Below are 27,646 nucleotides of genomic sequence, written 5' to 3'. Positions count from 1 at the left end.
CCCCTGCTCAGTTTAGGAAACAACAAACAATGCGGTTGCTATGGGCTCATCTGGGCGCCCTGAGACCGCATGTCAGCAGCGGTTTAGACAGCCGGCTGCCAAGTTACAGACAGTTCATGTTTGTTTGGAAAAAGGAGGAGCAACCGGGTCTGTAAAGGATCTCAATTGAGAGACTGCAAGCGTTATACTCCTTCCCTCCACGAGGTCAAACAGATAAGGGTCAGAACGAGCGTCTGCAAGAACTTTACAACATTTCATCACAAACCCAAACTCGTCCAGCGATAATCACACCAATGAAATTCTTTCAGATAATTCAGAAGGTGCTTGAGGCAGTTGTCTGACCTGAGATTCCCAGCAAAAACCCTCCCACATCACATTGGAAAATATTTTCCTTGTCAAACTCAATGTAAAATCATATCTACGTACGCTCGCTTTCACAGCTGATCAGAACCTGACAGTGAAATCCTTTCAACAGACTCGTTTTAAAAAAGATCAAGAAAAGCACGCAAACATATCAAACTACACGAGCAGCATTAACCCACGGCTCATCAGTGTCAATATATTCAGCACTCCTCACAACGCATGTCACATTATTATCACCGAGGTATTTCTCAGTAGTTCGACCGGGAGCGCAGACACGAGACTTTTCATCGGGCTTTTAAGACGATGTGAAAAACAGATCACTGGTGAATTTAACTGCAACAGAAATGGCGACCACTACAGGAAGCTTTGTAGTTACTTAGTTAAAACAGAATAATCATCTCTAGTTATACATTTCACACGGTGACTGTGGAACAGTTCGGGGGGTTCGGTGACTTTGCTCAAGGACACACTGCAAAGTAATTGTAAACATCAGAAACCCTCCATGTGCTTGTACAAGCAACTGACTTTACTTCACAATACTTGCCCTGTTTGGAATTAAAACCCTGACATTAGTGTCCTGACTGCACTTTGATAGTAGTTGCAGATTTTATTCGGACTGTTGGTTGGACAAAAAAAGATATTTGAATATTTTATTTGAGCTTTGGAAACTTCCAATGTCTGCAGATTTGCAGATTAAACAAGAATTTTTAACTGAAAAATATTCATTAAATTAGTGTTCTATTCTCAAGATTGATTTAGAAACTGTGATCAGGTACAAAGCTCCATCTCATTTAGTAAAACAATCAATATGAACATCTGTCTGACCTTGATATTGTGTGTTAACGTTAGTCATCATGTAGATAAGTGAGGAAAAGACGCTGTGTGATAAACTACAACTAAAATGTCAAGATTTGGCTTAAGAAGCAACGACAAACCCTGTGATATATTGATCTAAATTGCTGTAACCTTTAAGTAAAAGTGGTGTTTTGAGTGAATTACAGCAGTTTCCTGGTGACGTGTATCAGACTCACCAGTCTCTCCATTTCCTGCTCTCGGAGCCTCTCCTCTCTCTGCCGCCGGTGGTACTCCAGCAGCTCGTCCTCATTGTCGCTGATTTCCGTGATGCTGTTCTTCCTCTCCCTCATCCCAGGGTGGGGTCTCCCTGCGGACATCTTCCTGTGGGTCCTGGGGCTGGCTACAGGGGACGAGCCAGGCAGGGAGCCCAGACTGTAAGCAGGAGACAGAGTGTTTCCAAAGCTGGCCTTTCGTACCCCGGCACCACCGCCGCCGCCACCCTCCATCATCGCAGAGGTAGGTGAAGGACTGCGAGCTCTGATCCCCCTGCTGCACATCGTCTCCTCAGATGTGGACCCACTCTTTCGTCTGAGCCTGGGACTCTCTGGAACGAGCTTAGCAAGACCTGAGGGACTATCTGGAGTCCTCAAGCTGGGGACTGTCCCTGGTAGCGCCCCTGGGAGAACCGGGACCCCTCTCCGAGCCATGGAGGGGCTAAGAGGCGGCAGCTCTCTCATAGTGCTGCTGCTCGCTCCGCCGCCTCCGTTCAGCTCCAGGTTCCTCCTGCCCATGCGAGGGCTTTCGGGGGGCTGCAGTGAACGTGGATGCTGCTGTAGCGGCGATCCTTGGATGATGTGGACAATGGGATCCAAGGGAGGCTGGAAGGCTCTGGTGGGCTGGGAAAGCTGCCTGGAGGGGCTGGAGGTGAGGGAGCGATCAGCTAGAGCGGGCTGCTCTCTGTAAGGGCTGGCAGGCCTTTCCTGGAGCACCGTGGTCGTCTTGGTCCTGGGACTGGAGGGAGACGAGGATGAGCAGGTGGGGAATTTGGGAGTGAGTCTGGGGCTACTTGGCACAATGTTTCTACTATTGAGAGATTCGTTAGAGGACAGGAGGGCGGTCTGTCGAGGGCTCTCAGACCCATCTTGGCCCAGTCCTCTGCGACTTGGCTTGGGGCTTGGAGGAGTTTCTGTTAAGACTTTCCTCTGCAGCCTGGGGCTTTCCTGGACCTTCTGTCCCGCCCCCCCTCCGCTGCTGAAGTTAGGCAGTATGGTCCGTGGCTGGGGTACAGGCGGAGGCTGGGAGGTGAAATTGTAGCTAGAGGAGCGTACAGGCACTGGCGGCAGAGAAGAACTCTGGTCCTGGGGTCCTCCACTCGGAGATGGGCTGGTAAAGCTCCCACTGCTGGCAGCTGAGGGTGAGGACAGGGGGGAAAAGGGAGGGGATGTATTCTCATAGCTGGACCCCACGGACATGGCCCCTGGGCTGGTGGGAGGGGACAGCAGATACCGGCCCCCTCCGTTGACCATCGGCGACAGGGGGGAGTGAGGAACCGCTTGGCCTCCGGGAGGCTTCTTGGCCTCCAGGGAAGAAGGCTGAGGGTCGTCCATGGCTAGGGAGTCCATGATGTCCTGGAGGTCCTTCTCAATGGAGCTGACGATCGCACTGTGCTCGGACTGGACTCTCTCTCCAGGAGCTGGGGGAGACTGGGCCGGACTGGGCTGGTGATTCCCATTGACCAAGCTCTCTGTGTCTGACAGGGGGGAGAAGACAGAGAAACAAACATCAGGCTTTTGGCTTTGAAATCAAAAGAAAACCGAAACAAGACAGCAATCCAATGGTTGTGGGGCGTGCAGAAGGTTCAGTGTTTAACTTGGCAACGCCATAAAGATGAAAGCCCACATTCCTGGTACCGACTTCCTGACGCCACAATAAAACCTTCAAAACCCAGGCTGCATTACCCAAGCTGGCCTTCCTTAACCACCTTTCACCGTCTTGTCAGCACCTGGAGAACATGACCACACCAACACAGCCCGTGTCAATCTCCGTCGTTCATCAGCACAAAGAGGTCGAGCACACTTCTCTGAGCTCTTTATATACAAGTACCTTCAATGACTCTTACTCTGAGAGCGTCATCATATGCTTCACCCACCGTCTATGATGAGGTCTAATGCAAATCAGCCGGATGACACAACCTTACCCATCGGTACAAGGCGATTAAACAGTTTCAGAACCGTTCCCTGTCGAGAACCTCCACGTCTCGTCGTAACCTTGTCACTACTGCGTGGAAACCGGACAAGCATGAAGGCAGAGATAGGATTAGTGGTGAGGAAAGAAGGAAGGACACAGGCGAGGAGATGAACGGATAGACAGGCCCTGTGCATTGGATAGGGATCAGGAGAAAATGTGCCTACATAACCCAATTACTGTGTGGCCCGAAAGCAACGTAGGACACAGGCCGGGTAATCTAATCTTTACTGTCTCTCTTTAATGTCAGCATAGTAGATTATTACAGCAGAAACACACGGCCACGTGGGAGACTCACCAGCGTGGCCTTAAGGCAAGGATCAGGACACAGATCAGGTTTTATTACTGCTAAATGAAATCCGTTTAAATGCACTTCTTGTCTGTTCCAATGGAAACACGAGGGTAATTGCAGCGTGGAGTCGTCAGTGCTAACACTGAGAGGTAGAGCCGTCATGTTCAGCGGTGTTGTAATAACATTAGGAGATCATAAAAAAAATGTCTGTGCAGCGGAGGAAACGATAAAACAAACACAGGACAGAATGGCATTAGATAGAAGAGTCAATTTAGTCTCTGTTGTGTGATGATGTCAGAAGGAGACGTCCCAATAGCAAAACTCTGCTCTAAAATATAGAAGCTTCACAAATAATGCATTAGCTGTGCTTGTTCAGCAGAGATGGGAGCAGCTTCCTGCCTGCTCCCCTTTAATGACTCTGCCATACAATGAAGCTCTGCCTTCATGACAGCCTGAACACAATCAAATCTGAACACATATCCATGAATATTACACAGCAGTGTGGTCCTGGTCCTGCAGGCGGTCTCGATGGTACATTTCATCTGTTGGGCTCCGGCATGTATGTCAATGTCACATGTTTCTCACAGAAAACAAACCCGCTGGATTCTTACGTACAGGGTCAAAGAAAAAAAAGAAAACGAGGGGGTGGGTGACAAAAATAAATGCATCCGTTTGCTGAAGGAAAGCCCATGCAATGATGTCATGGGCTACAGACCATCGCCTCCAGTGCACCATGCAAAACTTCATTTAAAAATCCGCCAATTTAGTGTCAGCTGACTTGCCTGTAGAACCGCGACTCTGACACGACATGACTCGAGAGATTTTATTCCACGCGACGACCTCTACAATTCGGCATTAATTACATCATCAATAATAAACATACGTCAGCAGCATCTGCCTCCCCCCCCCCCTACACATCCCTCTATCACGAGGACACACTGTGACTCAAGCGAAGAAATATGTATCGAATTAAGGGTATATTTATTGATAACCTATACGAAGGATAAAGAGCGAAGTTCCAGTGAATAGCATTAAGTGTGTGATGTCATACGCTGCGTGCACGCTCCTTGATAAACGACAGAAAATCAAACAGTCATATTCTGGACGGGATCTGGCGTGTGGCCGGTTCGTATCACTTCTCTCAGGCATCAAGCAGGAGGGTTACTCACATGAAGGAATAAAACAGCGACCCCGGTCAATGTCAGTGCGGTTCACTTGCTATGTGACACACATTGAGGCCCACATCCTCCGGACACCGGTACCGGACCGGCTGTGACGGAGCCCCGCCGAGCCTGGCTCCACACACGCCGAGGGAGAGCTGGAGACTCACCACCGAGGTGATATTTCAGCCGGGGGTTGGGGTGCTAGGCACCGCCGCTGCCTACGGTACCACTGGCGTCAAGTTACTTAGAACGTAACATGGCGTTTCCGGTTAGAACTTTCAAAATAAAATTCTAATTTAGTTTAAGGGGTCGTGGAAAATACTTAATACTGTAGATGTGCTGTTCTCATTTACAACCAATATGCAATAGTTCAGTTTACATTTTAAAGTCCTTCTTAGTGTGACTCTGACTTTTAAATGAGTCAACATTGTCCCAAATATTTTGAAAGGAAAACAAAATACTGGCTTTTCAAACTGTAGCTCCTACATTTCAAGGACACATAGGTTCAAACATAAAACCAATCAGCTCAGAAAAATATATCTCCTGAATAAGCCAATCCCTTGAAATGATTAAATATTGCGTTGTATTTTGAAGGCAAAATCGTCGTACTTCCGGTGTCATGGCTAACTTGATGTAGCTCTTTCCATCCAGGCTGCTGTGAACTACTGGGAGTTTTACAGCGCTCTTTTAAAGAGTCACAGCAGTTGACTTAATGGCTTGTCGCTGTTATTGTGTCTCTAATGCAGATTGTAGATGAGACAGGAGACATGCTTTTTATGATGCGTTTAAGAAACAGGTCTCATCACCAAGGCAACATATTAGTTTAAATAACAAAAGCTTCCAAGGAGAGGCTGCAAGAAGAGAGTTTTTTTTCTTCTTTCTAATGGAAATTAATTCCTTTAAATAAATAATAACTGAACCCATAACTGTTTTTATTTGACCATGAACGTCTCTGAATTTGTTTGTATGAAAAAAAAAGCTTTTGCTGGATTTAAAATTCATCATGACACATTTAAAAACTAGTGGTGGAGGAAATATTCTTTCACTTGACTAGAAATACTAGTAAAAATCCTGCAGTGAAATGCAAGGAAAGTATTTTTTATTTATGTCACATAGGTAGAAAATATCATTACCAAAATGTATCAGAAGTAAAAGCTCTCTGTGTCTGTTGTTATATGTTATATTACTGGATTGTTACGTATGTGTAAATTAATTTTTACTGCTGTAGTTGGTCAAGCTGAAGTAATTTTTCAAACTTTTTTATATACTATATGAAGTAGTATGAAATGGAAATACTTAATGTACAAGTACTTCTAATGGGTATTAATGCCCACTATTTTAATAAATGCACATTATTATATTCTACTGCTGTTTAAAAGTCTGTTTAAACCTGATTCTATACTTTCAGAATATGATACAGCCTAAACGCACATAAACTCAGAAGTAGAACGCAGAAGTCCAAATAAAAAAATTAATTAAAGTAAACACAAAAAAACTACAATTTTTAATAGGTTATGTGTGTCATTCCCTCTGGCTGAACTCTGTCACATAGATAAAATAAAATAAAATAAAATAATAGTAGAGACCTTATGTGAAATATTAAAAGGGATGATAATGGGGATTAAACTGGTTTAGAAATGGAAATTAAAGGGCAGGACAGAGGTTCTCAGTGTGTTGTCAAAATTATCTAATCCTATTTTATTGATGGACACTTTTTATTGCATAATGAAATAAAATCAGAGATTCAACAGCCATATGGTGCCGCACTGCAAACACAATCACAATCAGCTGCTTCACAAACATTCGGCTCTGTCAAGCAGCCAGTGACAGATACAGTGGCCAAATCACAGAAAGATAAAGGCCTTTTGTTGAAAAGCGAGGCGAGCACCCATCCAAGGCAGGTGGGTGGGTGCAGGAAGGGACAGAAGGGGAAACCCAGGGAGGGAGGGAGGGCGGAGAGATGGCAGACAGTAGAATGAAAGTGGAGGTTTATAAATAGTTTGTGAAAAAGATACTGTAACCACAGCCGTCGGCCACTTTAAGTAAGCAGCTCAGGGTTCACAAAGCCGTCTGCTGGCCGGGCACAGCGGCACAGGAAACGTCCAATCAGTGAAGAGGTGGTAGCTGGAAGACAGCTGGCTGAAGACAGCTGGTCAGTGGACCCAAACTGACCTGGCACAGCTCAGCAAAACCAAACAACAGACAGGTGAATGTGAAAAACACAGCGGGCACTGCAGAGCTGCGTGATCACATGCATCACATCAGGCGCATAATGAGCCGTCGTCAGAGGAGCTCTGAACCGAGATCAGCTACGATGCAAAGTATCTTTACAGCTGATCAAAAGCAACCGATGAAACAAGGTGCTCAGTAGGAACTTTAACACACTCTCACAACATCTGTACAACATCTGTCCAGATGGTGATTATCAAACAAACTGCAGCCAAGAGTTTTTTTTCCCCTCAAACTTCAACATCTAAATGTTATTGGGGCAGTTCAGGAGGTAGAGCGGGACGTCCACTAATTGGAAGGTCGGCAGTTCGATTCCCGGCTCCTCTTTGTCCACATTTCAAAATGTCCTTGGGCAAGATACTGAACCCCATGTGAATGTGCAGGTATGGTAGAAAAAGCTCTACACTTGCAGGGAAAAGCACTTTCTGAACGGGTGAATGTGGCTTCCACTGTGAAGCACTTTGAGTGATCAATAAGATTAGAATAGCTTAAATAGAAAGTACAGTTCATTTAAAACACTGCGATTTTTCTGCTGACCTCTTGGTACGTGGCCTTTTCTATCTGATGCATCATGATGCTGATGCTAAAGAACATGAAATCTTTTGTTCTTTTCAAGCTTCGGGACAAATCATGATTTTAATCTCTTTTTTTCATATTAATGCAGGACTATAACTATAATACATTAGAGACCTTGACCACCTACAAGTCTGTCAAAACACAGGTTATCCCATACAAGTTGGATTTATTTAGTAAACACAACACTGCAGTTACTCAGTCCTGCCTTATAATTACATTATCAATAATAAAAACACGATAAAACTAAAAGCTTATTTCCATCGTGGTCCACATCTACAGAAGGTCAGTGTTAGAGGCTTCAGCACAGGTTAGGAAAGAAAAGTCCTCACACTAATTAATGTTCTCTAACAGGAAAGGAGTGCGCTGACAGCTGCCTAGTTAACGTTACTGACATGACAGAATAACGTACTGGGAAAAATGTGGCCCCTGGCCCATGTATTTTAAGGAGCAAGGAATAAAACTTTACTGCCCTGTAGCACAAACTGACCATAACATCATATCATATCAGCAGGTTTCACAACCACTGTACGTGTTTTATAAACTGATATCAGTGTTTGAGTTCAGGCGGAAAAGCTTGGAAATGTATAATTCTTATATAAAAATGCAGTGTGTCAGTTGGGTTTAGCTGGGTTTGGTCCAGAATTCATACACAGATAACAAGTGTAATTTCTCTCCGAGCAGATATGACCGATATGCCCTCTTTATCATGGGAGTGGTATAAGCGCTCTTCGTCTGAATGCGATGCAGGAATGCGTAATTGGGGAAAATGGTATGTTTCTAAAACAACGGAAGGCTTTCATTACGGGATCAGGAAGTCCAGAGCGGCCAGCGCGCCTGTGTGCTATACTTATCCCCTGGTGGCAGCAGCGTCAACTCAACGGCACCAAGAGGGAAATAACAGGACGCTCTGACAGATCCCTGGTAGGAGAGCACGCCAAGAAAAGATACACTTACGGTTATGAGCCTGCGACGAGGAACATTCACCACACACACACACACACACACACACACACACACACACAAACACATACATGCAAGCAGCTAGAAACTTTTGCCTGGAGACGTAGAGGAATGAGATGCTCATAAAACATGCATGGTGTGAACTCCAGCACCAGGTCCCAGCTGGGCGCCATTCAGGCTTCGGGGTTCAACGGGTGCCGCATTTTAAAGGCTGACACTGACAACAACGGTCTTATAACGGAGCTGCAGACAGGAAAAACAGGCGCGCTTGTGCCTTTGTTTAACTGTATAGGAAGAGATCGTTCTATTTTCCACATAAAATGTCTTTTGTCAGAAAAAGGAAAATCACTAAAACCTACTCTTTCCTGTGCCGCTGCACTTCCTCCACCCTAGGCAGCTATAAAAGAAAAAAAAAGGAGGGAAAATGCCGGTTTACTGCTGTGCAAACATCCACCTGTAAAATAAACGTCCCTGCTGCTCCGCCTCACCACCAGCCTGTCGGCCTCCGCAACAATCTGACCCATTCATCACATATAGGCCGAGCTGAAACTGGAACTTCACGAGGGAAACGCTCTTTCTAGGCTTTTTCAGCCGTGTGACAAAGGGACAGTGTGTTTTTATTCACAGTGGGCCTGTGTTAGTGGAAGAGGAGGGCAGACGGCGTTGAGTGAGGATATACAGTGAAACGCACAAATGAACTTGGTGTAATACGAGGACGCGCGTGGGCGCCACACGGTACCTGCACACATCCTGTAGTCCCCGGTGGAGACGCTTCCTGCCTGCGGCATCATGCTCTTCATCCTGAAGGCTTCTTCAGGGTGGTTGAAGCGGAAGAAGTTTGACTGGCCAAAACACAGCATACAGCCTGCAAGACAGCACAGACACAGCATTGGTATTCATTTGTCCCACACACACACCAACAACAGTTTTAACATTTTTTCTTTTACAGTTTTAGGAAATTAACTCAAAGTTCAAGTTCTCTTAAATTGAACAGTTGTGTCCCTCCATCAGTCTGAACACAGGAACATATGCTGAATTGTTGTAATTTACTGACTACATGCTGTTAATTTGGTGACTATACGTCATTACTAAATAAAGGAATAGTCTGACATTTAAGGAAATATGCTTATTTGCTTTCTTTTCAAGATTTAGAGGAAGACTGACACCGCTCTCATGCCTGTATCTCAAATATAAAGCTAAAGCTAGGAGGCGATTAGCTTAATTTAGCGTAAAGACTGAAAACAGGGAAACAACAAAGTTTTAAAGCTCCATATTTTCCTCTTCTGCTGTCTTTTATTTTGAAGTGTTGATCCATAAGAAGATATATTTGTGGTTTTAAGAACCAAAAACCATCTCAGTGTAGTTTTACATCTCCTCTCTCAGGCTTCTCTCTGGAGCTCTAGTAACAACAGGTCGGTGAGCCAATCAGAAGAGAGGAGGCTCTGAGCCTCTCTTCTGATTGGCTGACTGTTTAGCAGATTAGACAGTATAGCAGATTTCAGGTAAAGACAGGTAAAGACAGGTAAGCCAATGTTTTAGAAGGTAAAGTTTCCATTTTTAAATCAAGTAAACAAACCACATGGTGCGGTTTAATGTGTTCATGTCAATCTCTAACAGAAGACAATATAATAACAGGTGTGTCAGTGGAGCAGCACAAATTAGATACTGCACAATCAAGTTTCTTCAATATACATGATGTAATGTAGCCCCTGTGTCTTTTTTTGATTTGCAAACGTGTAATTCGGTAGCTTTAAAGTATTGCGATGTCCCATTGTATTTGTGTTTTGAAGTTGCAGTCAGCGGAGGCCACGGCAGCCTTCACACTGCTGACGCTGCAGCTCTGCTGACAGCTCTGTGCCTCTGTTTGGATCTGACTGTTTAGAAAATGAAGATTATAGTTACATAATTGAACGTCACTATAAATGTGGTAAGAATTCTGCATCTTTCAACCCAGTCTGTCCCTTTAACTCTTGAAAGGCGACCTGATCCCCACTGTTTGTGTACAGATTAAACAAACCAGATACAACATGTTAATCAGTAAGCTTTAGAGGCTAGCTGTTTCCCCCTGCTAAGTCTTTGTGATAAGTTAAGCTAACCACCTGCTAGATTCATATCTAACGTAAAGACAAGAGTGGTATCAATCAGGAAGAAAGGAAGCAAACAATCATATTTCTCAAAATGTCAAACTATTCCTTTAATCACCCAACAGCTGTGTGTGTGACCCTGAACAGGACGCAGGTTGGACAGAGACGCAGAGGAGTGACATAACAGCCAGCGGAGGTAAGTAAGGTGAAAACAGGCGTCAGAGCTGCTCTGACAGCATCAGGGGTGAAACCAGTGCAAAACTCTCCAACAGCAACCGACGGGACAAAGAGACTGTGCTGACGCAGATCACGCTGCGCTCACCGTCACCGACACACACACACGAAACAACAAAGCATGAGGGCACAGAGTCTCTCGTCACCATGTAAAAGTGATGATGGACGACACTTTGAGCTGATAAGCTGCAGGCGATGTAAAAGACAAAGTGGAGAAAACATCTCTAAGTATCACACAAGTTTGGGCTTTGCATCAGAAAGAGAAATTTATCATTTACACAAAAACATATGTTTTTATTTGCATTTCAAAACTTTTCAGTAAAGCAGGAAGCTGCATCAGGGAAATGACATTTTTAATTAGTAAAATACCTTCAACGCCAAATAAATAAATCTGTGTTCTCTCCCTAAACTAAACCCATTGGTTTATACAATCAAACTGTCTGATGTGCCCCACCCCCCAACATCCTGTTTCTACAGGAAATACTTCCAATTAAGGAGATAAGATGCTCTTCATGTGCTGTGATGACAGAGTCCAAACTGAACACAGTGACGACAGACTGAATCGTCTGTTTAAAAAATATCTAATGATAAATTTCAAAGGATGTTCAGTTTGTCAGATGTTCCACTGACTCAAATTCACCAGTCCTCACAGCCTGTGACTCATTTCAGGTTTTCAGATGTACGACGGCCTCAGTGCATCATCACACTTGTATTGTAAACACAACGATGGCTGAAGCTCTCGCCCAGACTGGCAGGCAAACAGCTGCTAATGCTAACGTTGGCTATGTAGCAATAGCAAAACTTACAACTAGCTCCTTTAAATCTGCACCAATCAATATTTTTATACAGATCAAATGACTGTGTGTAATGTGAATAAACCAAATGAACATTATCACCTACTTCTAAAGCTCCTTTCAGATCTGCAGGACGTTTTTAGTGTCCTTCAGCTCATTGTTTTGGTCTCACAGCCCACAGCTTTGTTTAGGACCACAGAGGGCAGCTGTGTTCAGTAAAAGAGAAAGCTCTAACAAAGCTACATGCATGCTAGCAGCCCAGCTACACACAGCAGACAGACACATTTGGCAACTAGCTGGTGACCATAGTGGATCATTTCACAGTTAAAAGCACGTATGTTCCCCTCAGGTGTTGGTGTACACCAAAAAATAGAGCTGAAGTGAGAGTGAATATTGGACTTAATTCACCAGGCGCCCACCTCCACATGAATGCTTACATTGCTCCATATTTGCTGGATGTGTAAATAGCAAAATATGTGCTACCATACACTCTTAAAATGTTATAATATGTCATTGTCTTGTTTATAGGTTGTTTCTTCTGGCCCCAACATGACCAAAAATATAATGTGTTGCAGGTTTAAAGGTTCAGGTGAGAGACAAAGAATGCAAATAACTTTTGTCTGTTTACGAAAACTCCACATGGCACATTTAAGTTGGCAGTGCTGCTTTGTAATGTCTCATGCAGAGTACATGATGCTTGTCACGTATTTTTGAGCACTTTGGTTCATGTGCTGGTTGATTTTCTTTCACCTCTGTCTGTCAAGAATACAGTATGAAAAACTGAGCTATAGTTTGTTTGTTTTTGCTTGAACACGTCTTCAGTCTGAAGCTGCAGGCGCACAATATTACATGAGTTATTAGTCACGGACTGACAGAGCTGATCCTCTGAACTGATCAGGCCTGTATCTACTTACATGACATAACTCAGACCCAACAAACACACTCGGTCTCTATGGCGATATCAACCGCATCGACTTTTTCCACACTGGTTTGAAATGTCAAAACACGTAACTAATGCAGCCCCTTCATGCGCCACATGGCCGATAGCAGATAAGCAATCACATGTTTATTGCTTTCTCGATATAGCGCCGCCATTGTCCCGCCGAGATTATGAGGGGGAAAAAGATCTTCCGGGCCGAGCGGAGATAAGATGCCCCGCCTGTCGTCACGGGAAAACATGAGGCCTGAAGACAGGATGGAAACTTCTCCATCACGCAGGAGGCTGAGGTGATGTACAACAAAGCCAGATGGCCTTTTATTCTGGACAGACACACACACACACACACACACACACACTGACAGCCTGGGAAGAAACCACCTAATTACATCACAAGCCGTGGGCAAGGACGCAGCTGAGGCACAGCGATAGAAAAGAGGTGTTTGTTATGTTTTGACAAGTTGTGTTCTCTGCAGCCCAGAAGCTGCTTCTGTCACTCAAAACTAAAAATACCGAACTTCCCTTGTATTTCTTCTAATATGTCCTCTCTGTACCCACATATGCTTTCCAGGGTTGTGGGAGTGTGTCCCTGCACACATGAGCTAAGGGGCAGGGCACAGCCACAACATTTACACTCACAATGATACCTACAGGAAATTTAGGGTCACGATTTAGGGTTCATCGAACCTGCACATCCTTAGACTGTGGAGAGGAAACACAGAGGAAACCCACTGAGACACTCGGAGGAGGTGAAAGCTTAAAGCTAGAAACAGACACCAGTCAGCTGGTGTTAGGAAGGAGGTTTTTCCCCATTGTCTCTCAGCTTCTCTCTGTGATATTGTCAGGTCTTGACTTTAACCTGTAAAATGCCTTGACATAATATATGATGTGATTTGGCGCTGTAAAAATAAAACTGAATTGAACCCTTCTTGTTTTGATTGTTAATCACACCGGTGCAGCGTGTTGAGGAGGAGTCTCAGACTGATCTCATAAGCTGCAACAAGCTCATGCAAGTCATTATTACTGCTAAAGTGTAAAGAAATTCACTTGGCTGTTGGTCTGGTAATGAACACACACTGTCATTGGTTGTTGCTTTGTTTTTTCTTTTACCTTTATTCATCCAGGTCAGCTTCGCTAAGAGCAGTGGTGGTAATAAGGGAGGGAGAAAGTGCCGGTTTGTCACTGTGTCCTCTCACTTTTATTCTGCTGATTCTTAGGGATTTATTGTATTTCATGGTCGTCATGGTAAAAATTCGTCACATTTCCCTGAACTATCCACCAACATCAGTCTCTGGCAGTTCAGTAACTTTGAACAATGTCTAGTTTAAATGTCGTTACTGGTGAAAAACAACATTCACTAATTGGTACATACAGATTTTAGAGAGGATTGTATTGTGTTTGGGTCTCGGCGCCCCTTCATGACAATCTTCTATATCCCGTCTAAATTAATTTGCACATTGCAGTGTGTCTTGCACACGTTAGGATCATCAGCTGGTAAAGATTTGCTGACTAGCACAGTGGTGCTGCTAAATACCACTGACACTTTACACTGGTACAACAAATGCCTCATGCTGCGTGAGCTGTCCAAACACAGAGGTTTGCTTATTTGCATTAGCGTTTCTGTTTCGTCTTCAGTATCTGGATGAAGTGGTGCAGAGGTTTTTAAACTTTCCATCAGCGTTCCCTTCAGTGGTCACAACACGATCCTCAACATAACTTTGGTCGGTATTTTCCAGAGTTTGAAATTGTTTCTTGATATTTGGAAGTCTCATCAGCAGGAAAATGAGCACGCCATCAGTTTGGTCATGAAAGGGGAAAAACAAAAAGATGCTGAACAAGGCATCTGAGAGCAGTCGTCGGGATGTTAATACTGCGGTCTGAAGAGCCACGTCAGCTCGGCCGCCGTGTCTTCAAGCTCTCCACTTCAGCAGTCATCCGACTCCTTCACCTAGCTCCTGTTTCCTCTGGCGCCCTCCTCCCTCCGCCTCCCTCCGCCTCCCTGACTCACGGCACACACACTCTCCTACACTCTGACTTGCACTAACACGATTTCCCTGGTGGAGATCAGTTCAGGCACTTCCAAAGAAATCGCTGTGTAAAAGAACGTAGCTTGAAGCGGCATGTATCTGACACAGTCATGACAGAGCTGCAGGGGTTTGGTGATGGCTCTGTGGTGCACTGTGTCATTTTTAGTCAGCAGTTCTGTAAAAACAGTGACAGAGGATACTGGGGAACAACGAGGACGAAGGTTCATAACTGCACCTCCAACAACAGCGTTTACCATATACTTACTGCTAATATGGGCCTGTATTATTAGGAGCTTAGCATGCTGCCTAGAAATGAGCTCAAAGCACCACAGTGCAGTAGTATCAGTCAGCTTCCTGTTAAATTCATATTCATTCCAGCTGATTTCATAATCAGTAACAACAATAAGTGTCCGTGTTGTACGTTACATCAATAATATCAATAATAGTTGAATGTCTTTAACTCAGTTTCTTATTTTTTACAGTTACAATCTGCTCGGAATAATAAAACTGAACACCCTGCACCATATTATTTTCATCACTGATTAGAGTGTTGATGACTTTTTCTCAATAAGCAATTAATCATTTAGTCTATAAAATGTGATAAAAAAAAATAGTGATATTTCCAACACCTGAATGATGACTTCAAATGTCTTGTTTTGTGTGACAAAAAGTCCAAAACTGCTAAATTATAAATTTGCAAAGATATAAAACAGAGAAAAGCAGCAAGTTAGCATGCTAACATGCCCAAGCTAAAGCTGTGAACATGGTTTTAGCATTAAACCTTTTTAGCATGTTAGCAAGCTGCTGTTAGCATTTCAAATTCAAATACTTCTTTTCTGCTCAAAAGTCCAAAACACAAAATATATTAAAGTTGCAAGGATATAAAACAGAAAAAAGCAGGTTAGTATGCTTGAATTAAGATGCTGAACACGGTAAACATTATACCTGATAAACAGCATCACGTTACCAATGACACTGTTACCGTGTTGGTAAGCTGCAGTTGGCATTTAGCTCAAAGTGGCGCAGCACTGCTAGCATGGCTGTGTCTTGTTTTCTGATACAAATCATGTGTTTCCATTCAAAAAGGAATAATACATCGTACTTTTCTGTAGTTTCGTATCACTTCCTTTTAAATTCATATGAGTTAAGTGGTTAGAACAGTTAATTTCATAGTTTAGTTGTTAATAATTTTTATCAGGTTTAGCATACTGTATACAAAATTAGCTTCAAAGGGAACCATGCACATTAGTTTTCTAAATGCTCTGTGCCGTTTAGCAGTGTTTCCCACAGACTGAGAGCTCATCTGCGGTGGTTGATGATATATAGAAACTGGACCGACAACTTCCGGACACAGACTGATCTGCGAGTGGATGACACTGAGCACAGGCAGCATTGTTCAGCGTGGTGATATCGTGTGTATAAATATGCACATGCCACAGTGGTGCAGAGGCTGCTGCAGGCTGATGGATGAGGGGAGACACTTCTCCTCCTTCTCCACCGTTCTCTCGGCACAAACTGCTGCTGGCGGCCGACACTCACTCACTCACTGATTCCTCTGCTGCCCCTGAGGGAGCCTGCCCCCGTATCTCTGCAGGCGCAGGGCAGCGTGTGTGGTCACTGACAAGATAAAGCCCACCAGGGATGAGTCAGCTAAACGCACATAGCACGCAACTCCAATATGCACTGTGCTACGACATTGTCCTCTGATGGAAAATGTAGAAGAAGCAAAAGCTACAGATCAACCACCTTTTTAATTGAGGGGGAAAATTTTTCAGATGAAGTTTATGGGTTGGGAAAATTCTCCTACGTCTTTAAGTTTAATGAAACCATTTTAAAAAATCTACTAAAACAACTATTTTTCTTTAACTTATGTAAAAGTTCATGAAAAGGTTTTCACAGATGAACAACAATATTACACTGAAGTTTAGATAATAATATATCTGATAAAGACTTAGATCGCGATTATGGTAAATCTGTGCAAAATCACATATAAAATCTAAATCTAAAAATCTATATTTAATGCAGTGACAATGTTCGGCTGTTGTGGATTACCTTAGAAAAATCTCTGCACATGTCAAGCAAAAACCTCCGTTACTCATTTTGTTTGTTTTAAATTACAACAACTGGAATCTTAAAGCTGCAATTAACAATTATTTTAAGTATCAATTAGTGTGTTGGTTTTACAGTAACAAAACAGTGACAAACACAACAATCAAAAACGATACTGAATCTATAATTATATAAATGCAAAAACTTTACTTCCTGCATTAAATTCATATCTACACATATGTAACATTTACATTTAATCCAACATTAATGTATAATCTTATGTCATTGATATCAGCCTCACTGTTTATTGTTCACACTGTATTAAAGCTGTCCTGATTTATTGCTAATGCAAACTGAGCATTTCCTTCTGCTGCTGCTTCACATTAAAAGCATTCAACCAGTCAACCGGGACTTTAAGGGTGTGTACGTCGAGATTACCTCAGAAGGATTTAAATCATTCTTATTTTTATTTTCTTTATGACCTCCAAACCCAAAATATATTCAGCATTTAACAGCCGGTTCTGGCCTATTTGACACTTACGATACCTACCGATAACTGATTGACGATTGATTCACCAGTGTCTGTCTGAACACAGTTTTTTCCCCATCAATTCATCTGCTTTAAGCTTGCAGTGAGACGATGTCTGTAAAGACCATTACTGGCAGTCTCTTGATACCAATTAGCACTCATCAATTCAACCATTACAGCACCGCTCAGCTACTTATCATGATGGATCCTCCTGCAGCGAGGAGCCACGCTGCAGGGAGCGTCAGACAATAGATCTCAACAAAATAACTGTAGATTTATGACGGTGTGGGATGGCGAGCGTTTATCCAGCTCCCTGCAACGGTTCAGGATGTAGAGACACTCTAAAAGAGGCCATGTATCACAGTCAGCGGGGAGGAGGTGGGGGTGGTTAGGTTCATAAATCACGCTGTTATTCATTATAGAGGGCCCACACAGTGTTGACACAGAGAAACTGCAGTGTTTCATTTCGCAATTACAGGAATGAAAGATAATTTAATGGAAGCACTTGGAGTAAAGTCAATAAACCGGGCATGACCGATGTATGAAGAAAGGTCTGCTGGGATGTTTCCAACTTTTAAGATCAACAAAATAAAATCTTTCTGAAAGGAGCAGATGGACCAGGCGCTTGTCAATATCTCAAGCTTATCTCAACTGTCGGTTTATTTAACAGCATCTGTTTCTGGTCACAAACACCAGTCTCCACCCAAACAATGGGGGTTTTCTCACCTTATCTCCAGCACTAAACAGATCTGCTGCAGACATGCTACTCTTATATTAAACAAACTGATGGGTGGGGTTGTTAATAAGATCGGAGAGATGCTGAAACCTAAACATGCAGAGAAATGCACCGCACCTCAAACCACTAAATCCTTAACAGGACTTCACATTGAGTTTGTCTTGGCTCCACTGGAAAGCTCCAAGTCATCAGTGACCTGGTGGTGATGTAGAATACAGAACAACCAAAGCACAAAGATGAAAGCTTTCCAAAAAAGAAATGTCCTCAGTTCATTTCTGACGCCCTGACGCACGTCTCCCTAGGTGGCCTGAGTTTAAACCTGCGAGGCCTCGTCTTCAAAAGGTCACGTTCTCCTCGGCGATCAGTCATCGTACGAGCTAATCAGCTGCGGTGACAGGAAAGGTGAACCCAGCGGTGGTGGAGGTCGAGAGCTCTCTGGAGATCGACTTTTTCCACAGCAAGGAGGGTGGTCTCTCTGACATTTGGTAATGACGCTTAAAGACCCGCAGCTACTGTAGCGGTAAACCCTGTTTCCAGTGAGGAATGAGGAATTTTCTGGTAAGGACGAATGTTTGAAACGTAAGCTCCGTGTGCGTGACTGAGGTAGAATACCTCTGCATGGGGCTGCAGATTAAGAACTGTATGTTTAAGCCGTTTCTATTCAATTTTTTTTGAATGCTGACAATGACAAGATTGGTCTGTGTGGGTGTGCGATTTACTGAAAGCAATGGCTTCTTTCTCCTTCCCATCATCATGATGTAAATTAAAGACAAGGATCTTTCTGTCTTTCTGGATCTTCAGTTAAAGCGGCATTAATTGATTTGTTTTGGCCACTAGGGGAAGAGGGACAAGCTGATAACAACACTGACACATTATCACCCTAACAAGTGCATTTACACATCCAGCACGGAGAAACATTAGCATTAGTGCTTTGTGCTAACCTGAAGAAGAAGTCCATATGGTATTGACTGTGGGTTTATCGGGGTGTTTTGTTTTCACTGGTAACACCGGCCTAGAGGAAAAGATGACAATCTTTTTGAATCATAAATCCACAACCTAGAATCACGATGAGAATCCTATTTCCGCTCTGGTTTTATTGTGAAAGTCCTGACAGGAAGTTGTGGTCGGTATCGTTCCGCCACTTTAAAGCTTCTTTCCGGATGTTTGTCAGCTAGCCGCAACTCTTCACCCACAATGCCGTCTTCTGTTTACAAACTGTGTCACAACAAATCACACATTTTGCTTAGTTCAAAAGCGGATCATTCGCCGTGGATTTGTTTGCGTCATTTGATCCATTTTCGTATCAAAATCTCAATTAGTGCAGCATTTTTTATTTAGGTTCTTTGAAAAGGATAAAATGTTTAATTCTCTTATAAAACATCAGCTTTTGTTTTAATGATAGTCCATCTGGGGTTTTCCTCAACTCACAAGCTCTAAAATCTCCTCAATGCTTCAACACACAACCAGCCCGGTCACTATGTTAGAAAAGTTAGTGTCTATTATTTTTCTCAGAGCACATTCTCAGGGGTACGGAGGCTATAACACATAAACAATGGATTCACAAGATGTCCATCACATCCAACATATTTATATCATGTCTTTCTTCGTACTGACAGCCTCGTAAAGAGTCCAGCTCTTACACAACAGCTCCCATCTTGACTGCATTAACATCCGTAAAACTGTATTCGAGTCCCAGTGAAATAAAACATTCCTTCTTGTCACTTCATCAAATACTTTTCCATGGTATTATGAGTGCAGCTATTTCTCAATAAATCTACAAAAGAAGCTACAAAATTAGTTTTACATCAAAATCCCATTATTTTTACTGTCTGGAAAGCAGGAAATCTGTTTTCTATCTAGCGTTCGCCACAAGCAGCACCAGGAGGCACTGATACAAATCCCAACCAATGAAACCATTAGAGATTTATTGTGTTTTTCTCTCCCTATGGTTTTTCACATTTTACTGATCTCTCCACATCAAAGCTCAAGCAATCTCTAAAATTAAATCTAAGATGAAGTGATACACAGGATTGCTTCCTATCCCTGATCGTATTTGCAAAGGCCATTGAATCTCTAGCAGCATCTATTGGATCAGGGAACATAAGATCTCATTATATGTGGATGATGTGATACAATATTCTTCTTATTAAGATGAATATTCGTCGCTGCCTGTTGTTGCTATTTCAAATGATGACAGAGAACACCACAATCAGGTGAGAAGTGCCAATATAAAAGGCCCAGGCTTTAGATACAGTGACCTCTTTCCCAACCCGACAGTGAGAACTAGTGGCTCATCCATTAAACAGTTTCACTTCTATTATATATAACGATATTTTATGATATTTTTAGGATTATAAGATATCGAATCGAATCGATTCAATTCCAATTCACAAGGTCCCGATTTTATGCGATTCAATTCAATCAGAGATATTTCAGTTACAACACCAGTTTTGTTTGGATATGAACGAGACACTCAGAGAAATAATGCTGTAAATTCTTCCTCTAACCTGGTGCATTATTAAAAATATTAATGTTTACATTACAAATGGACCCCAAAGTAACAATAATGCACTTTTTAATCTAAGAGGCATATATTAAAAGATCGATCTCTGGATTTGTTTAATCGATATCTGACTATTCAAATGAAGATTGATCTGAATCGGAGAATCAGTTTTTTTCAACCCAGCTCTATAAGATATCAGCTCCACATCTGGCATGACCATGTTGGCTGCTGTTATTTAAAAACACGCCAGTATCTCCTCTTCATCTCCTTTTTTTCCCCTCCTTCAGAAGAACCCTCTGACCCGGGATAAGCACATCAGGATTCTTCCAAGAGCCAGTGGTTCACAAACATCTCAGGATTATGTTTCTGAAAGGCCGACCTCAGCGAAATGAGCTGCGGTAGAAACTGAGATCTGTTTAATCAACGGCTGTGTTTCAAACATCTTTCCAACAGGAAAATATGACACGTCGCCATTTTCATAATTACAATGCACCAAGTCATACAGGAGAGGACACGGCAATGTTGGTAAGAGGGATTGGAGTCACAGAGAGGAGGATGATTGTGCATGTGTGTGTGTGTGTGTGTGAGTTTAATCACTTAGATTGATTCCCTGACCTGTGTGAGGGAGCAATTTCTTCCTCAACACAGCAGGAAGTGTTCGTCTAATCACAGCCTTCATCAGAGAGAGTGCACTCTGAGTATTACTGCAAGAACAGAATCTTTCAGCCCTGCACTGTGCTCCAGAGCGGCTCCGCTCTAACCAAGAAACAACTGGATACCAACCCGGAGTAAAGTCTTTAAAAAAGTGCTGTATCAAAGAAACTACGGGTTTTATCAGTTATATTATGGCATCAAAACGGAATAACTGAATAACAGAAGGCTCGGCCAAAATATCGCAATATTATCGTATTGTATATATGAGATTATCATATATCGCAATATACAATAAATAATGTTATATTATCGTATTTTAGCAGGAAATATTATATTATATATTATCTAATATCGGCCAAACCCTGCTGTATAGAGCTCTCCATATGGCACCGATTCAGGAATTCAGGGAACAAGTTGATTTATAAAGATCATCACTACTTTCCCGCAAGGACACTATAACCCCATTCTCTAATAAAACTACAGGAGCACCTAAGTGGATTACAGAGCACATACTGTAATGCAAACAATGTCTGATACAGAGTCAAAGTGGACAGCTATAAATAGATCTTGTCAGTCGGCATAAATAAAAAAGCACAAAGGCTTTAGCATCAAATACAGAGGTGCACTATTAAAAAATAAATAAATAAAAATAATTACATATTAACATCTCTTGATCAAACGATTACTCAGTTTATCAATAACGTAATCTATAACTTGATCCAAGATTAAAATGATAATTATTCGCAGCCGTACAACATCATGAAACAGAAAACCAACAAATCCTAGTTTTTCTAGAAGCTGGAAGAAGCTGCTTAATCACTTAATTGATTATCAATCTGTTGGGGTTAAGTATCTGTCTACTAACCAATCGGTTAATTGACTTATGGTTTCGAGACTGAAGAAGAGTACCAAGAAATGCATCACAACTATTGAACCGTTTTTACAACAGCAAGGCTCATGGGTGTTGTAGTATTTTAACCTGTTTGCCATGCGAAAATTACAGATTACATTATCCAAGAGAGTCCTGGTCCCCACCACCCCTTGAGTCCGAGTCCCCTTATTAAAGAATTACTGAAATCCATCCAATCAGTCCAGTTTGGAGTATTTGAACTGGAAAGCCTCCACTCCACTTTACCTTATTAGAATTACAGAAGCTACATGTGTCAGCCAATCAGGCTCCAGAACTGTGACAGTTCTGCCTATGAGGATTAAAATAATCAAATAACATTTTTCTAATCCTGAGTCATTGCACGGTGATGTATGTTAAACAGCAGAAAAATCATAAAAAGGGAATCAAGTACTAAAACTCCTAACCTAATACCAGAGCTGTCAAGAATAATAATTTTAAACCCTGGTGAGTTTTCATTTGGGACCATTCAGGCCAATCAGCATTAATGCCACATCATGCCTCAAGGGTATTGTGGCATTAAGGAGAGAGACGGTTGGCAGCCCTGGACCGTTTGACCTATCTGAAATGTGTCTGTGCACCAAATATTCCATCATTTTGTGGTGCGACCACGTTGAATCTTTCCAGTGCGTCGGCCGGGCCTCAAGTACATTTCCCAGAAGATTAGATCAGAGGATCCAGAGGTGGTCAGAGCGAGAACGCTTCGCATTCCCCCACGATGAGTTCATGTGGAGTCAGAGGAGTTTTGTTAAAGAGTTGCACTTATCAGAAATGCAGTGCTATAAATACGCCCTAGTAACACTGGCTTGGCTCTGCGGAGTAGCACATCACGGCTGTGGCTTCCAGTCCGGCTCATGACTGCTGTCACGTTATTCCCTCTGCACCTTCCCGTCTGTCAGAGGCGGTGAAAACATATTTTCAACTCACGCAAGCACGTTCACAGGATCTCTGTCATCCACCAGAGCGCCAGACAGAAAAAAAGCCAAAAGAACAGGCAGAAAGGAAAGAAATAGGAAGAATATTATATTGGTATTTCTATGAATGTCGCCTTTTCTTTTTTCTGTTCATGTATGACGGTTATTGCCAGTTATCAGATTTCTAACTGTGAGTTTTTCCAGGGAAAACCAACCAGATTCTGAGGCTCTGATTCCATTTGGATCATTTTTGTTGGAGAAAGTAGTGCAGTGACTTGCTCTGTATCATCTCTTAAAGAGTGGAAAGCTTAGGCAGCCTGGTTCCAGACCACATCTCTGTTTTGTTAAGCGATTCAAAAAACGGCCTAGTACTGTGGTACAACAGGGACATCATCTCCCATAACACAGCCAGAAAAACAGCGAAAGAAATATGGTACAGCCACAAACAATGGCAGCAGGTATGGATGAGACTGAAGCAGTTATACTGTATAATACAGGTTGTTGTAGCTCCTGATCCGGCACTAATGATCAATCGACATGACAAACTGTAGCCAACAACTGCTACTGCTAACAACCTGTGTTACGACTCAAAATTTAACTTGCTGGACGAATACGTTAGTGAGTCCTGATTGGTCAGGGTACCATTATAAACCATTATAAAATCACCATAGGACCTTGGAGGTATACATTTACAGAGCTTCACTACACTCTCATTTGCCAAGTGGGAGCCGCACGTTTTTATTTGCTATCAGTTTACTATGAGGAAAAACTTTGTCACGCACGACAACAGAATCGCAAAATGACCAAACAAAGACACTGTCCCTAAACCGCCTCACTTAAGTGGAGGAGGCGCTGACAAAGGGATGCCCACAACTATGGCTGACAGTTGCTATGGAAAGCTGATGGTTTACAGCCGCCCTCAGCAAAGGCCAGAGAGTCAAACCCACCAGTTAATCAATGACTGCCTTTCACCGAGCCAGGGGCCATCAAACACAGATGCACATACCAGACGAAGACATGGGACTGGTTTTGAAAGGAGTAGACTGGGGAGACGAGGAGGAGGAGGAGGAGGGATGGTCTAACCCTGCATTCCCATCATGTTGGGAAAACCATCTGAGTAAATAAAAAGGTTGGAAGAAATGATATGGAAGAAGTGATCACATATTCAAACCAGTCAAACCAGACCCTCAACAAGTCCTCCAGTCTGAACGACTGTCCCTACCCTCCGATACCACCCGTAGGAGCGTGTCCGGAAACAGCGCCCGTATGGCGGCAGATATAGCAAACAGGTGGTTACGCTTATGCAGCGGTCACGGTTCAGTTCGGCTTAGGCACAAAAACTACTGCGCTTGGTTCCCTGAAGTTAGAGGACCTTTGACGTCATGGTTACTATAGTGAACGCGTAGTTAAGGTTGTGGGAGAGTCAACGATGACCCCTGTGTCCAGGTCCTTTTTGTAGACCCGGTGTTTTCGGAGACCCATCCATCCGCCCCAACCTTCTCCAAACAATGGACTCTGTTGCTCTTTATACTTCTGAGTTCTTCTTTTATCATTAAACCACATATGACACAAAAACTGTTGCATCTTGTCGGGGTGGCGTGACAAGAACATCTTATTCTTGAATATACCGCCGGAAAAACTAAACCCTGAGGTCCTAAATAACATTTACAACATCAAAGTTGATGAAAGTTCACTGGTATTTTCAATGAGGAAGTTCATACTCTCAAAACCAGAGAGTAGAGTGTGTGACTGTTAGAGTTAAAAGTACTACAGAGTCCTGAAGATGCACGTAATTAACATGAAAAGAATGTGACTTGTATTTAAACGCGTGTGACTAATTAACAGGGCTTGAAGTGTTTCACACACAAAAGGGTTGAATTCTTCAAAATAAACTCTTTGAAAATCAGATTACCAGACTCATTAAACAGTTAAAGACCTTTTGCCCCAAACATGGGTCAAAAAAAAATCCTACATTTCCCAGAATGCAGCTACTTGGTGTAGTTCATTAAGCTCCCTCCAGAGCCACAGAAGACATTACACTCCTCGATGAGTAAAATTAGCGGAGTGGCTCTTTAAAACATGTTGTCACATTCACTTCCCCGCTGCTCTCAGCATCCAGATGCAGCATCCAGCCGGCTGTCAGCTGCTGTCTCTAGTGGACGCTCATCACAATAACGGTCGGAGGCTGGTTACTGCTTGTCCGAACAGATGTTCCCCCCCCACTCCCCATCCCCTCCTTCTTCTCCTTTTGTCAGAACTATTAAAGCCAATCCCCCTGCTGTTATACACGCTCCCAGAGGCAGATGGCTGCAGGCCCGAGGATCAATCAGTATCAAACCAAACTATGTGCGCTGGTTAAGAGGTCGGCTGTTGCTCACAGCGGCCTAATTTGTACTTTTTTTCTTCATATGTGACAACGATCAGACGTCAAGTGGGTTCTCGTTGCTGAATACATCTGTGCATTATTAAGGTGTGTTACTTTTCTCTCACTCTCGTATACATACTGCGTTTTCTCTACATCAAATTCAGGTGATGATTCACATTACAAGGTATCCAAACCTGTCACTTTCTGGCTTCAAGCACATCCAGTATTTAAAAATAAAAAAATAAAATCACTCTGCACAATTACCCATATAATTATCATGGTTTTCTTAAATTAATTAATCTTGATCAGGTGGGATCTTGATGCTCTTGTGGTTCCAATCAGAGCTCTCCCTCTTCACAGGTAAAGTGTCTCTTTATTCTCCAGTCAAATTCATTTTTGTTTGTTTTTGTCTGGTTAGAAATCACAGCCTCCCGACTACCTATTTTATTTTTATTTAGCTGTAAGAAAAGCCCTGGTTTTATGAGAATGAAGTCAAAATGTTACTACTTTTATTCTATTAAGTCCTTTTTGCATCCTATCAAATAGATTTAGATTTTTATTCAGATAGATTTAGTTTAAACGGATTAAAATGGTAGTTTCTTTAAGTTCAATTTCAAAGTGGAGGCTGTTTTCTGTGAATGTAAAATGTTCAAGTGCAGTACGACAATTTTAAATTGTTAATTTAACCGTGGTTATTATTGCAACCATGATGACGGAGGTCCTCTAACCTTAATGAAGTACTTATCTGAACCCAAACCACAATCTTTTCCAAAACCTAAGCGAGTAGTTTTGTGCCTAAACCGAACCAAACCATGACCGTTCCACAACCTTAACCTTGTTTACTATTGTTACCATGACAACCGCGGTGTGCTACGCTCACTGCTGGTATGCCTGTGGGCTGTGTCTGTGGGTAAGCACAAGCCACTTGTTGGCCAATATCGATTTTACATGTTGGAGGAAGAGACCGCTGATATTTGATATAAGCAGAAACTCTGAGTTCAGGGATCAGAATCAGGATTTAATGGGAAAGAAAAAACTTCATGTCAGGACCTTGACAACAGAGAGCGGGAATGAAACTGAAACTTCTCATTAGTGTGCTGTGTGGCTTTGCTTCATATATTTAGATAATATTCCCAATAAGACTGTAATAAGACGTAGATGTGTCTCGGGCTACAGATAACGGATTAAAAATCTTTGTTTAACTTTGTAAAAATTCTGAAGCGGGTGCAGATTTCTCTTAGACCCCCGGAAAAAACACAACATGTTTTCATAAAAGATCAATGAAAGAAATGATGTTACAGAAGCTAGTGGAACAGTTTTGCCCAGATGTGACAGCTCTCTATAAGTAATCTTTAATTTAACATTAACAACTGCCTTAAATTTGACTCTGTCAGAGGATAAGACACAATGTTAACAAAGAAAAAAAAAAATGCAGGCAACTATATTGGTATTTGTGGGGTGGGGCATTATTACAGTACAACGTGAGGACATGTACTCTGATCAGAATATGTTGAGACAAGCACAAGTCGGGTATATACAAGAGAAAATGTGATGTGATGTGTTTTGCTACCGATGCTCCACACTCACTTGTCCTCAGTTCCTTTCATTAATATATATATCAACCTTTACATGAGGAACAGAGTGGGATTCATCACCTGGACCTCCAGTGGGCTCTGGTATATTTGTAGTATTTAACCACCGTCTCATTCGGACACATTGCGTTGACCTGAGGATGTACGGTCAAAGATTGTGTAAGCAACAACGTGTAGAGGCACACGCACTGATCCAGCGTGTGCACACCAGCTGCTACCAAACTCTTTCTTCTGTGCGATGCCCCCGTCGTCCCTCACACATGTCCGACCATGATGAGTGTTTGCACAGGGGGCTACTCACATCCTCTGCTTACAATGGGGTCAACTCAATGTGTCAGAGGTGACAGATGTTGAGAAGATGCAGCAGTAACTACATTTTTAAAGCAGAGTGTACGGCACAATGGCTCAGCAAGGTGGGTTTGAGATAGATAGATATTTATAAATAATAATAAATGTCTAATACAATCAAAATAAAGGAACCAGAAGCCTCTGATTAAGCAAAATGCACGAAGGGAAAGCTCTCTTCTATTCCAGGTACCAGAATAGCGGTGTAACAGTAGACAGACACACTGGGGTCTGGTTATGCCAGGCTGGACAGAGGGGGTGGGCAGGGGGGGTGTCTGCAGATCTGGCAGACTTGTATATATTTGTAGTCTATAAACAGGCCTCACGTGGAGGAAAGGGGGGGGGGGGCTGAGA

At 42.7% G+C, this 27,646-nt stretch overlaps 1 protein-coding gene across 7 annotated transcripts in view; it reads right to left on the bottom strand.

The window, feature by feature from the left end:
* Positions 1 to 27,646, bottom strand: part of phldb1b (pleckstrin homology-like domain, family B, member 1b) — a 111,821-nt gene that overhangs the window by 44,853 nt on the left and 39,322 nt on the right. For all 7 annotated transcript variants that reach the window (XM_087179872.1, XM_087179873.1, XM_087179876.1 and 4 more), the window contains exons 5-6: positions 9,362 to 9,487; positions 1,395 to 2,908 (exon numbers count right to left, since the gene is read on the bottom strand). In XM_087179872.1, coding sequence (XP_087035998.1) covers positions 1,395 to 2,908; positions 9,362 to 9,487 — 1,640 coding nt within the window. The remainder of the gene's footprint in view (positions 1 to 1,394; positions 2,909 to 9,361; positions 9,488 to 27,646) is intronic.

The sequence above is a fragment of the Seriola lalandi genome, unplaced genomic scaffold (genome assembly GCF_002814215.2).
Source record: "Seriola lalandi dorsalis isolate HSWRI2012SDOR001 ecotype SW California unplaced genomic scaffold, Sedor1 jcf7180002054875, whole genome shotgun sequence".
Classification (NCBI taxonomy): domain Eukaryota; kingdom Metazoa; phylum Chordata; class Actinopteri; order Carangiformes; family Carangidae; genus Seriola; species Seriola lalandi.
This window is presented reverse-complemented; position numbering and strand designations above follow the sequence as displayed.